The sequence below is a fragment of the Naumovozyma dairenensis genome, chromosome 9 (genome assembly GCF_000227115.2).
Source record: "Naumovozyma dairenensis CBS 421 chromosome 9, complete genome".
Classification (NCBI taxonomy): Eukaryota; Fungi; Ascomycota; class Saccharomycetes; order Saccharomycetales; family Saccharomycetaceae; genus Naumovozyma; species Naumovozyma dairenensis.
The window spans coordinates 27769-40693 of record NC_016487.1 but is presented as its reverse complement, the minus strand read 5'-3'; the positions used below and the strand labels follow the sequence as shown (position 1 = coordinate 40693).

General features: G+C 35.1%; 7 protein-coding genes across 7 annotated transcripts; 2 read left to right on the top strand and 5 right to left on the bottom strand.

The window, feature by feature from the left end:
- Positions 1-33: 33 nt before the first annotated feature.
- NDAI0I00240 (uncharacterized protein) lies at positions 34-618 on the top strand (the record flags this gene model as incomplete). The annotated part of the gene is made up of 1 exon (XM_003671788.1): positions 34-618. The coding sequence occupies one exon, from the start codon at positions 34-36 to the stop codon at positions 616-618; it is 585 nt and encodes a 194-aa protein (XP_003671836.1).
- Positions 619-789: 171 nt separating this feature from the next.
- Positions 790-5832, bottom strand: FIG2 (Fig2p; the record flags this gene model as incomplete). The annotated part of the gene is made up of 1 exon (XM_003671787.1): positions 790-5832. One exon carries the CDS (start codon positions 5830-5832, stop codon positions 790-792), a length of 5043 nt encoding a protein of 1680 aa, XP_003671835.1.
- Positions 5833-6565: 733 nt separating this feature from the next.
- ABP1 (Abp1p) lies at positions 6566-8413 on the bottom strand (the record flags this gene model as incomplete). The annotated part of the gene is made up of 1 exon (XM_003671786.1): positions 6566-8413. The coding sequence occupies one exon, from the start codon at positions 8411-8413 to the stop codon at positions 6566-6568; it is 1848 nt and encodes a 615-aa protein (XP_003671834.1).
- A 930-nt stretch (positions 8414-9343) lies between these two features.
- Positions 9344-9769, top strand: NDAI0I00210 (uncharacterized protein; the record flags this gene model as incomplete). Its single annotated transcript, XM_003671785.1, has 1 exon — positions 9344-9769. The coding sequence occupies one exon, from the start codon at positions 9344-9346 to the stop codon at positions 9767-9769; it is 426 nt and encodes a 141-aa protein (XP_003671833.1).
- A 452-nt stretch (positions 9770-10221) lies between these two features.
- CSM1 (Csm1p) lies at positions 10222-10770 on the bottom strand (the record flags this gene model as incomplete). The annotated part of the gene is made up of 1 exon (XM_003671784.1): positions 10222-10770. One exon carries the CDS (start codon positions 10768-10770, stop codon positions 10222-10224), a length of 549 nt encoding a protein of 182 aa, XP_003671832.1.
- Positions 10771-11257: 487 nt separating this feature from the next.
- On the bottom strand, positions 11258-11692 carry TRX3 (Trx3p; the record flags this gene model as incomplete). Its single annotated transcript, XM_003671783.1, has 1 exon — positions 11258-11692. One exon carries the CDS (start codon positions 11690-11692, stop codon positions 11258-11260), a length of 435 nt encoding a protein of 144 aa, XP_003671831.1.
- An 840-nt stretch (positions 11693-12532) lies between these two features.
- AHC2 (Ahc2p) lies at positions 12533-12913 on the bottom strand (the record flags this gene model as incomplete). Its single annotated transcript, XM_003671782.1, has 1 exon — positions 12533-12913. One exon carries the CDS (start codon positions 12911-12913, stop codon positions 12533-12535), a length of 381 nt encoding a protein of 126 aa, XP_003671830.1.
- Positions 12914-12925: the final 12 nt, after the last annotated feature.

Here is a 12925-nt window from a genome sequence, read left to right as displayed (position 1 = left end):
AAAGGAAGTGAAAATATATCTTCAAAAAATATAATGCTATTTTTAATAATTAAAGGAACACTTTCTGAAAATGTTAGAAGGTTATACGTGAAAGATCACGATGAGAAAGATGCACAATCAACAAAACCTGCAGAATATGCATTCGATCTAGTTTGTACAAGTTGTAGAGAAGCTCATGGATCCCCCGTATTGATTAACTTAGTGGAAAAACATGAAATGCCAGGAAGTAAAGGTGAAGCCTCCTTCATAATGAAGTGTAAATTTTGTTCAAAGGATATCTCTGTAAATTTATTAAAATTTGAAAAATATTTATATAATCCTGATAGTGGAGTAGAAGAAGATGAGTTGGAAGAAAAATCCATTAAACTAACAAGGAAAAAACATGGTTTAAAAAGTTTGAAAGAAAATAATAATGCTGCAATCTTACAATTGGATTGTAGAGGTTGTGAATTGACCAAGTTTTACCCATCAAGTGTGATGTTCCAAGCAGAATTGACATCTGGGAACGTTATGGATTGTCAATTTGAAAATGGTGAAGATGAATGGTATGATTATGATGAAGATGCTGGCGAAGAAGTATCTGTGAGTTCTTTCCAATCAGAAATTATAAAAGGCTAATCAATATTATTTAATGAGACATAAATGATGTTAGATTATAATATAAATGCTTTTTTGTTTTAGAAATTAATACAAGGATAAATAAAGGATATAATGTTATATAAAATACAAAGTTTTTAACCTTTGTAAATGGTTGGATGCTTAAGATATAGAATAGAATAAATTGTTCCATTATAGAAATAACATTATTATGAAACCAATTAATCCATAACTTATTGTTATCTTCGATCCAGATCCTGCATAGGTAGTCACTACCGGTGTTTGAATCCATGTACTTGAAGGTTGATTCTTAACAGATGTCGCTATAGTTGTTGCAGATGGTAAAGATAGAGCACCATTGGAGCATGGTTGTGTATAGATTATAGTGGTTATATCTGGAGTTGATATAATGGGCACTTCCGTACTAACTAATATAGTGGTTATTGAATTTAAGACACTGGAACTGGAACTAGTAATGGTTACTTTTTGATTTTGTGAATTCGTTGATATTCTTGTCATTGGAACCATGGTGGTAACTGGAATAGTGCTACGAGAAGAACTAGTAACTAATGATTTGCTGGTCACTGGTTTTGGTGTGAAAATAGATGTCAAAATTGTAAATTGACTAGATAATGATGAAGATAGTGTTGAGGAAGAGATGGAAGTTGACTCAGTACAATCATTTCCAGTACAGAAGGTAATAGAAGATGTCGTAGATGATGATACTAATTTTGTTTGACACTTAGACTTGGTGCATACCACAGTTGAAGTTATTCTTGTGTCGGAGTTAGCTGTTGATGATGCAGGATTGACAGTGGACTTGCATTTACCTCCAGTACAAACATTAGAACTGCTAATCAAATCGGTTGAGCATGTATCTCCTTCGCAAGTAGTGAATACTGGAATAGTAGTAGATGTTGGAGTTGTGTGTGTTCGAATGGAAGAAACAGGACAATTGGATCCCGAACATATAGTAGAGCTGGTACGATCACTTGAGATAGTTGAGGTAGAACTGATATATTGAGGTACCGAAGGGCTTGTAGTGGTTATAAGAGCAGGTATTGATACTAGAGTTGAAAAAGAAATACTAGTTGTCATTGAGCTTTCAAAACTTGAAGATGGTGTTGGAGAACAATTATGGCCAATGCATAATGTACTACTCTTACCAGTTCTTGGACACCATGTAGTATATATAGTAGTAATTCCAGACCTGACAGTGGTAACTGTGGAAATGGTAAAAATTGCCGATGAAGTAGAGGCTGATGAGGTTTCAACTTTCGATGAACATTGGGAATCTGAACATGGTTTGACAGGTGTAGTGTTTGGTTGAGAGGAAGTGGCTGATTGACACGTATTATCAGAACAAGAATCAGTAAACGAGGATTTTGTAACGGTTATTGGTGTTCTTGAAGTGCTACAATCTCCCCCAAAACATGCTGGACTACTTGATGGTACGGTATTTTGCTTTGGAGAAGTGCTAGAAGTGCTTCGAAGAGTGAAGGTGACTGACGTTGTAGGAGTGGTTGAAATGATAGATGGAGTACGTCTTGTAGAACTTGTGGAAGTAGTAACGCTGCTACGGGTTCTAGGAGTAATTGAACTAGTATGAGTGGTAGAAATAGCTGAACTAATATGGATCATGGGAGTAGTATCAATGGTTAAAGTAGTTGCTTTGGTAGAAGTGGTGTGGATGGTAGTGGTACTAGGCGTAGTATATATGTTAGAAATAGGTAAACTAGTATCCACAGTAGGCGTGGTATGTGTGGCCACTGTAGTCGAGATAGAATGAGTAGTTGTTGAAGTGGTGGAGGTAGTTGACACAGTAGATGTGGTAGAGGTAGTAGAGGTAGTACCAGTAGTAGATGAAGTGGATGTAGTAGAAGTCGTAGAGGTAGTGGATTTGCTTGTTCTTGGACACCAAGTAGTGTACATTGTGGTAACGCCCGATTTGACTGTGGTAACGGTAGAAAGAGAAAACCATGATGAATAGCTTGTTTGTGAAGTTTTACCATTAACAGATGATGGGGTTGTATTAGAACCGACATGAGAAGATGAGCTTGTTCCGCTGATATGGTGAACTGTGTTACCACTGGATGGTGATCTTGACGGTATTCTCAATGAAGGGAGTGTTGCCGATATACTATAAGATTGAGTTAGTTGAGTTGATGTAGAGTATACAGAAAAAGGCCCAGTTCCAGATGCAGATCTATGAGTAGATTGATGTGTAAAAATAGATTCAGAATTCTGCAGATTTGAGGATGAGATAGAAGTTGAAGTACTGGTGAATTCAGAGGATGGTAATGGCTCTGTTGTCGGTACAGACTCGAAAATCGAACTTAAAGACGTTGTTGATAGGGATCTTGACATCAACTTCGTAGTAGAGCTTACTAATATGTTTGTAGTAGATGTGAAAGTAGATAATAATTCTGTTGATGGATTTGTACAGTGTTCTCCTGAGCAGGGTTCGGCCACGGAATAAGAGGTGAAAACACTCTTCAAGGTTGATGGGTATGCTGGCGTACTTGTCATGGCCGTAGATATCTGATTAGTAGATGAAGCTGTTGATGGTATGATCGTTTCTGTCGTGATGATAGTTGTCTTTGAACACATATGATTTGAACAAACTTCGGTAGTTATAGTAACTGTTTTGGGAACATGGATAGTAATTGAAACCAATTCATAGGAAGTCAATGGGCACCAGGTGACAAACTCAGTAACAACACCATGAACTGTAGTGGTACAGATGGAGCGTACTACTGTACGGAATTCTACTGTTGAAAATCCGAGTTCATTGACAACTGTAGTTGGCCTGACTGTAGTGTTGACAATTGGTGAAGTGGCAGTAATGGATGGAAGGATGTCATGGTGAGTGGATATGGTAGATACTGAATATGCAGATTCGAATAATGAGGATGAAGGCTTAGTAGTGAACATTGACCTTAGTGGGCTTAACAAATCCGAAGATGAAGTCAATGTCGTCGTTTTGAAAATGGTTCTACTTCCACTGGTGGTGAGTGGTGGATAATTCGAGTCGGTATTTCCCAAAGCTAGTGATGAAGAAGTTGCTTTACTTTCCAATGCGGTATAACCACTTCTTCTTGTGGAGCTGATAGTTAGAGTAGGGTGTGATTCACTATTTGATGTTTGAGTGTGCGACGTAGTTGAAGTAGAAAAGACGATTTGTATTGAGCTCGTAGTATTATCTGAGATGGTATCCGTTGTAGTTAATAATACTGGGACAGTTGGTTCTATCCCCTTACTATATGTAGTTGTACTTTTAGATTGGTCTTCTAGAGGGCACCAAGTTGTATATTCAGTAACAACACCTTTAACTGTAGTAGTGACTGTGGATAATTTAGCAATGTACGAAGTATTGGTATTTGAATATTTAGAAATGATTGTTGAGATGGTAGGGGTATATGCGCTTGATTGAAAAGTAGAGACCGGATATACACTAGGAATACTTGAAGTGGGTGGTTCCATTGATGTTGCATTATTTATCATGCTATTGGATGAAGGAATTGATGACAGTAAAGCTGGTATAGTTGAAGTAGAAATTTTTTCTTTCATGGAAGAAGAATCAGAGAAGGTAATGGCCTGACTTGATAAAGTTAATGGACACCATGTTGTATAAATGGTAATGATATCATTAATGACAGTAGTTACCGTTGATTTCTTAGCGATATAAGATGAGGTAATCGAATCAGTCGTAGTGGTTATTGTGGTCAATTCAGGAGTCACTGTGGAAGTGGAAAGATTGGTTAAGTTACGTGTAATAAATTCCGAGAAAGTAGAAGAGGCATTATCGATAACCGAAGAATACACAGTGGTTGAGGTTTCTTTGTACGTGCTATCACTAAATGATATCGTATTATTTGATAACTGTGTTGATGACAATACTTCTATACTAGTTAAGGCTGACAAAGAGACTGATGTGTTAACCAAAGGAGTCACCGTCATACGGATTGTGGAGGATACACTTGGTTGCTCAATTATAGTATTAGGAATTATAGTTGATGAGGTATCATTTGACGTACTTAATATACTTGCTGGTACCAAATCAGAAGATGTGTTTAATACTGTATCTGTATTGTTTAGAATTGGTCTTGTTGCAGTTCCACTCGAAAATAAAAGGTTAGGTTCAGTTGTAGTATATGTTAATTGATTTGATATGGAAACGACTGAAGATGGTTGATATAAAGTAACTGGAACGCTACTTATTATATTATTGATGCTGGAGATTGCGGTTGAATCAGGAGGAGAAGTTATATTAAATGAATTAGCAAGTGTTGAATGGATACCTGCAATACTACTTGGTAAATTTTGAACTGTAGATGTTTGTTTGGAACTCGTTAAGGTAGAAATTGAAGGAGAGATAGATTGCGTAGTAATATGTAGGGACACATTTGTTTGGCTTACAATATGGTTGTCGGTAGGAGAAGGTATGAAGTCGCTTGATGATGTCAAGTCCCATTTACCTGTTTCGTAGGTTGGTTCCGTTAAATTAGGGATTATGAAGTCAGAAGTGGACAAGTCAATTGTGGATGACGAAGACGAGAAAAACGATGTTGATTCCAAATGGCCATGAGTACATGTTGGGCACGTAGTTTCAGTAAATGTCGAATAAACATATGTTGTAACAGTAGTGACGTCACCATTCTCCAACGAACTTGTAAAAGTTGTTGGTAAAGCAGTTGTGATTGTTGTAACATTTGATGATGAGATCAGCACACTGGTTGGTTCTGTAGTAATACTAAATGAAGAACCGATGGTACTAATTAAAGGGAAACTGTCTGATGAGCCAGCATCAGAAGTAGGGGCAGATTCATATGGATAAAATGTTGATGGAGACATACTCACAGGTGGTAATGATTGAGTAGAATGTGCAATTGAAGCAAACTCTTCTGAAGAAATCCCATCTGCTTGGACTGTAAGAGATAAATCTAAAGGTGGAGTCATTACTGTTGAGCTTTCAGCACTTGAAATTATAGTTGTTGGTACCTTTGAAGAAAGGCCAGATAAGACAGATAAGACAGATGTTTCAATAAGTTGGGAATATGAATCTGATAATATAACAGATGTAGCTGGCTCAGTATAAGTTAACCCGAGATTTGAACTGAATAATATATTTGATGATGATAGCTCCGTTTTAGTGGAGTTAGAATAGAATGGCAGCTGACCATTTACCATTACAAACAGCAATGCCGTTGCCGTAATCAAATTGAGAGAATGCATTAGTTAAAATTCCTTTATATCTGGATTAGCTTCAATGCTTGAGGCACTTATATTTGGTGTAGCTCGTCCAATGAGCCCAAATTAAAGGAAGGAAAAGGATCAACATTGGGAAAGGAACAATTTCAAGTTCTTCTTTATATGACTTTCCGGTTTGATTATATTCATTAGTTTACGTCATTCTTGACTCCATAGTAAAACAATTTTATTACACATATAGAAGATTTCTGAAGAAATGAATATAATGAGCACAGACTAAAGGGTCGCATGTATCTGTTTTAACTTGTTTTATTTCTTTCGTTTTGCAGATGTTTCATATCTGTTTTGTTTGTATAACTAGATGCAAAATCTGGACTCTTGGCTTCTTAATGATACGCGGCAGATTTTGCCGCCCTACCCTCTTAGGTAATTTAGTCCATATATGATAAGCTCTATAACAAAATATAACAGGAAACAGTCGATATACGTACGAAAGGTTATTAGAAAAGTTATGATATGTCACAGTTTTGACGATGTGCCATCAATGTAACATTAAAAAAGTCTTTGAGAGTTATTGTGGGAAATTTCCCTAATGTACAACTTTAAGAAGACTTGAATTGTAATTTACTCCATAATATCACAGTCGAAAATTCTACCTAGATGAAAAGTAATTATTTGTTCATGTACATTATGAGAAATACTTACAACGTTATACACATATATACACACCAATGAAATTTTGCACATGAAGTAAGTATTAATGGCCTAAGGAAACATAATTGCTTGGGAATAAACCCTTTTCACCATTCTTCTCTAATTCACCTAGCCACCAATCGTCATCAACAAATTCAATATTTATAATTTTATCATTTTCGACAAATGTCAATTCGTTTTCTTCACCTGCATCATAATCGTATTCGGCAGTAGCCCATGGTTTGGTCTCCTCTTTAGGTTCCATGGTTCTTCTTGGAGGAGGTGGTGGCACAGAGTTTGCTGAAGAAGTGGTGTTTCTTGATGGTAAATTTGGTGCTTCTTCTTCTTCTTCTTCTTCACTTTCTTGAGCTGCAGACTCTTCCGCAGCTGATTGGTTTCGTCTTGGCAAACTTGGTGCTTGTTCTTCTTCTTGTTCTACTGCTTCTTCTTCAGGTTCTTCTTCTTTAACAACATTTCTTGAAGGAAGAGATGGTGCTGCTGGACTTTGTTCCCTTACTGGAGGTGGAGGTAAATTTCTTGCTAAAGTACGTTTAGGTTCTTCTTCTTCTTCATCATCCCAGTCATCGTCATTGTCCTGGTCACTTGCAGGTTCTTCGATTTCAGTGTGCATACCTGGTAAGGGAGTACCGATTTTCTTCACATCATTTTGAATTGAACGTTTTGATGGAAGTTCATCTTCTTCGACAGCTCTAGTTGGTTCTGATTTTGAGAATGATTTTGGCTGGATGATTTGTGGTTCCGTGGATGAAGCCAATTTTTCAAACCTTGACTTCAAATCATTAACATCATGTTCTCCTTCGTCTTCATCTTCGTCTTGTTGTTCATTTTTGGATGGTGATGTTTGTTCTTTTTCAAGCTTATCTTCGGAAGCTGAGGCAGCAGCTGCTGTTTTAGCTTTTTTTTCAGCCCATAATTGAGCAGGAGTCTTTTCAGTTTTGAACCCTCTGACAACTTTATCTTTATCGTTTTCAATGTTAAAATCATTTTGTGGAATAGGTGCCTTTGTTGAAGATTTTTTATTTAAAAATGAGTCCAATTCATTATCTCTTTGTAATTTGGATTGGTTTTTTAAATTTTCAATATCAGATTTTGGATCAAACTTCTTATTGTTAGTGCCATTTGAAAATTCATGAACTAATCTTGGATCTTCCTTTGCATTTTCTTCTTGGATAACTTTTTGTAAATCAATTTTACCTAATGGTTTATAAGTGGATTGGTTTGACTTTAATGGGTGTTTTGAAAAGTCACGAACTTCTACCTCAGGTTCATCCCAATCATCATTATTATTATCATTGGCAACTTCCTTTGCAGGCCTTGTTGTCGTTTCAAGGGCTGGTGTTGGCTTTGGTTTGGATTCTAGTTTTGGAGCAGGTGTTGGTGTAGTCTTCTTAACAGGTGGAGGTGTAGTAGGGACAGGTTTTTTCACGGGCTTCTTTTGTGAAGGAAGTGTAGATTGAATAGAATAACGGGCACCAGCGGCATTACTAACTTTTGATAATAATTCGTTTTCATCCAAATCATCTACATCTCTAGCGGTGACTTGAACATGGTATCCACCTAATACATTGTTAGCGACAGTGGCAAAATTGGAAGCGAATGAAGCTCTTTGTTTCATTGGAGCGGAATCAGGACACCAACCGATCAAGATCAATTTTTCCACATCAGATCCTGGTGGAGATACACGAGCTAACCCAAATTCAACTTTTGTTTCATCGAATGATTGTAAAAATTCAGAGAAGTCTGAACCTGTTTGTGATGGTTCGTATTCTTTCTTAGCGTTTGGAGAGATGATTAACCAGGAAGTGGCAGAATCCTCACCTCTTACAACTTTTAAATATTCTTGTTCTATTTCCCTCGAGTGGGTGGTGCAATTGATTGGTTCTAAAGCCATCTTTTATTTCAGGTTTCGATTCTATGAACTTACGTATTTCGTCAACAATCGTATAGATATGTTTCCGACGGTTGGTAATGGAGAACCAGGTTTAAATTGACGTTAGTTAAGGAGCTTTTGTTATATAAAAACGTCAAGCATGAAATGAGACAGTTCACCCAGGTAATAATTTTTCAACCCCTATAACGCACCAGTGTTTAAGTTCTCGAAAACATGCTGTCAAGTTTCGTCTCGTCGATGATGAAAGTTTCATTCTCACAGTCCGCGGGTGGGAAAATTAAGACGTGTTTTTCCCGCGGAGACCGTGTGGAATGATATTTGTAATTGTATTATGTTGATTTAAATTATGGATTTCTAAAGACTATGCCAGTAACATTCAGTATCACCGTTTCTATCTTGAATTCAAACCATGATGTTGAAAGATAGTTGTTTATTGCTTCTGAATATTACTCTTCGGGTTTATTTCTTGTTCCTTTCACTTACGTTGTATGAGGCAATACCATAGAGTGGGGACAGTTCCACCATTATTTCATGCCAACCAACCCTCTCTTCGACACAATGCTGATCACCTAATGTAATTCTAGTATCTTCAGTAACCATACCATCTCTACAAACTATGTTTGAAATATATTACTGATTTATTTTGTAGTGTATAAAGGGAAAAGAGTATAAAGTAAAGGAAATAGGGAAGCCAAATAGCCGCCCAGCTATAATTTTTCATTCATTTAGCGCGTAACGTTAAAGTGAAAAATTCTGATTATAATAACAAGATAGGAAAAATGAAAAATTTTATAATATAAGTAGAAAAGTGGTTGCGATGAGCTAACATTAATATTTTATAAAGTGATAGCTAATAGCGATAAAGTAATAGCAAACCCAAGTATAATAATAATAATAATAATAATAATAATAATAATAATAATAATAATAATGGTTACTTTTAATTGTGAAGTTTGTAACGATACCGTTCCAAAGAAAAATACCGAGAAACATTACTACAGATGTCCTCAAGCATACTACACTTGTATTGATTGTTCCAAAACTTTTGATGATGGTGTAAGTTATAAACAGCATACACAATGTATCAGTGAAGATGAGAAATATCAAAAAGCATTATATAAGGGGAAAAAAAACCAAAAGAACCAAAATCAAAACCAAAAGAAAGATATCCCTACACCAGACGCTACTCCGGATGTAGACACTAAATCTAAGAAAGAGAGAAATAAAAAGGACACAAACAGCAGTAATAAAGATGATTCCAAGAGTAAAAACAAAAATAAAGTCACCAAACCAAGCCCAAAATTAGAAAGTGGGAAGTCCTTATATAAAATCTTAAAAATCTTTCAAAAACAATGAAGAAAAAAGAGACTTTCTTGAAAAACATTGCTGTTAATGAAGATGGTAATTTAGTTTATAACCAAAGCTAAGTATCCGTATTACCTATAGAATTAGCAATAATTTGTATTATATATATTTTTGTACACCAATAAATGGGCAAGCTGATTTCATGCAGTTGATTTGTTTGTTTTTTAATTAGATTACAACAGTATCTTGGTGTCGATTATACGTTGCTACACACAATATGGTCAATCTTGCACATAAATATTTACAGAGAAATATCAATTAAGTATTACTTAATTCCTAGTGATTTTATGACTATTTAATCGAACAAAGAGCACCACTAACATCAGCAATAGTGGACTGTCATGCTTCTGTAATGTAAGGTAATCATTCTATCTTTATGGACAATATACCTATAACATTAACACCGTGTATATCAGTACGTAAAAATATCTCCACGTAAATTGTCATACCTTTTTCTTGTTTAAACATTTAGCCATCTTGGTATAAAATTGATTTAATGATTTCAGTGGAAAACTAAGTGTATCAAACATATAACTAGGTAATTGATCTTGTAATATTCGAAGTTCCTCTACTGTCCGTTGTTTCAATAATGGTACATATATAACATCAGTATCTGAATTATCGCTTTCTCCCTTAACAAACCCTAATTTATAATCCATTATACCAATATCTGAACCTTGGGATATATCAAACCATAATCCAGTATCATCTTCATAAGATTTATGAACTCTTACTTCACAAAGATGTTCGAATAAATCTTTTATAACCTCTAAGGTTTCCTTTTGTTTTTCATTCGATGTTTTTGATCCATCCAATTGCTCGTTCAAAGTCTTGACTTGTTTCTTCAGTGATTGCACTTCCTGCTTGTGAGTATCTACGGCAGTATTTAATAGACTATTCTCTAATGTTAACTTAGATACCAACACATCTGCTGCATCCAGTCGTTCTTGAATAGATCTCTTATATGTTGTCAATGGATCCATTCCTGTCATAAAATCAGCCTAGTCTGGTTTTTCTCAATATGGGTATCTTATGAATAATAGAAAGTGATGGCCTTCGATATATTCAATGAGAAAAGTTTTGAATTCTAAAACCTTTGTAGAGGCTGATCAATCAAATCTATACAATCTTAAAAACTATCATAATATACTTACTGCCCGAGAGCGGATTCGAAGAGAGCACTGTAATAATCAATATCCTTGGAGGTTACCTTTGATCAATGGCTCATACTATCCAGACAACTGATTGCAAACAGGACTAGTCTATATAAGAATGGGTACCTCAAACATAATGCTGCCCTGAAATAACAGGAATAATAAAAAGAAAAACGGTGAGGAATTCTTTTCCAATAGAATATATAAAGAGTACTAAAGTAATTAAGTAAACTGTAATTAACTAAACAGTATATGCCATCTGTATATTTCGTTTTATTGATTTGGCTATTCCATATTGGACGATATTACTAATGTATATGTATGGCTATTTCAAATCAGTAATACTTTTCTTCAAAGCAGATGGGTTAGCACCAACAATGGTATCAGCAATTGCTCCATCTTTGGTTAAGACAAATGTTGGCATTGCACTTACATTACAATGTTGAGCTAAACTTGGACTTTCATCTACATCGACTTTATAAAAATTGACATCTGGATGTTCATTCATTAATTTAGTGATGATAGGAGACATGGCCTTACATGGTTGACACCAAGTGGCATAAAAATCTATCACTGATAATTTCCTATTGCTAGATTTCTCATCTATAATTTTAGTAAGCTCAGTTAACTCATTCAACTTTTTGACTGTCTCATATGATGAAGAAGTAGAATTGTATCTTAAAATAGGCATAACAAGTACTCTCTTGGAAACTACCGCTCTCGATTGAGACAAAATCGCCGATCTAAATAATGGTAACATTGTTTGTCTCTTAGGCCCTTTTATTTACTTTGAATTATTGTAGGATCCTTAGTTTTTTCATTCATAAACTGGGTAGTATTTAAAAACATTTGGTAGTCATCGAGATGTTCCTGCAATTAAATTAAAAAGTTCACAGCTGTTGCGGAACCTTAGATTACAAATACAAAAATCCCTTTGTTAACTTCCCCGAATTAGAACATAAAATATAAGTGTGTAAACAATGTACGTATATATTTAGTCAAAACTGGAGCTAAGTTAAGATTCATACGGATCCATGCATAAAATAAACAGGAGCATTAATAGAAGTCTGAAAAGATTGTATGTATGTATTACAGTGCAAATAAGAACATTTTTATTGAACTTACTATGAATGGTATAAAATAAATAGAGTCTATAGATTCAATAATACAGCAGAGAGGCAATAATATGTACTTTCAAAAAAAAGCGTGAAGAAAGTTCCCGTAATAGTAACAAGAAGGAACAGTTTTTTGCATAGCCTTAAGTTTACGCTCGCTTAGGAATGGTATTACCTTTGTTCACTTTCAGTAGTAAAATGCAACTGAATCATAAAACTATTATTACTAGAGTAATGCTTCATAGTCTCCTTGCTATTAGCATAAAGATAACAGAACCTCCAAAGATTAGATACATTCTTCAAATGGAACCGTTGATATTTGGGATCATACAATTAAGAATGATCCAACTTGAAAATTTCGGGACATCAAAATGCATGTTAGGTTCCTTACTTGTAACAAAGTGTTCTTCATATACGGGCTGTGTTGACGATACGATTGGTGCTAATTGATATTATACCTGCGATGGACATCATCACTATCAGGCTTACAATAAACCATTGTTATATAACGATAGCAACTCATCATTGTTAGCAATATATTCAGTAATATCTAATCCATACTTAAACCAATCAATCTCCATACTATTTGAGATGCTCCTTGATCTTTTCTTATATCCTTCTAATGTGAATATTTCCTTTAATAAAGGCTCATTGGTTTTCAACGTATCAATAAATTCTTCAAAATCATTACTTTCTGTTATTTTGGAATACAATAATAATAGCTTTTTAGTAAAGTGCTGTTGTTGTTCTAATTTCCTGTTCAAATGTTCTCTATGATGTTTCAAAATGGAATAGTCTTCATTGGAAGCTAAAGGATCTTGTTGGAACCTTATAGTTTGTTCACGAACCGTCTCTGAAGTAAGCATTTTTTTTTGCAC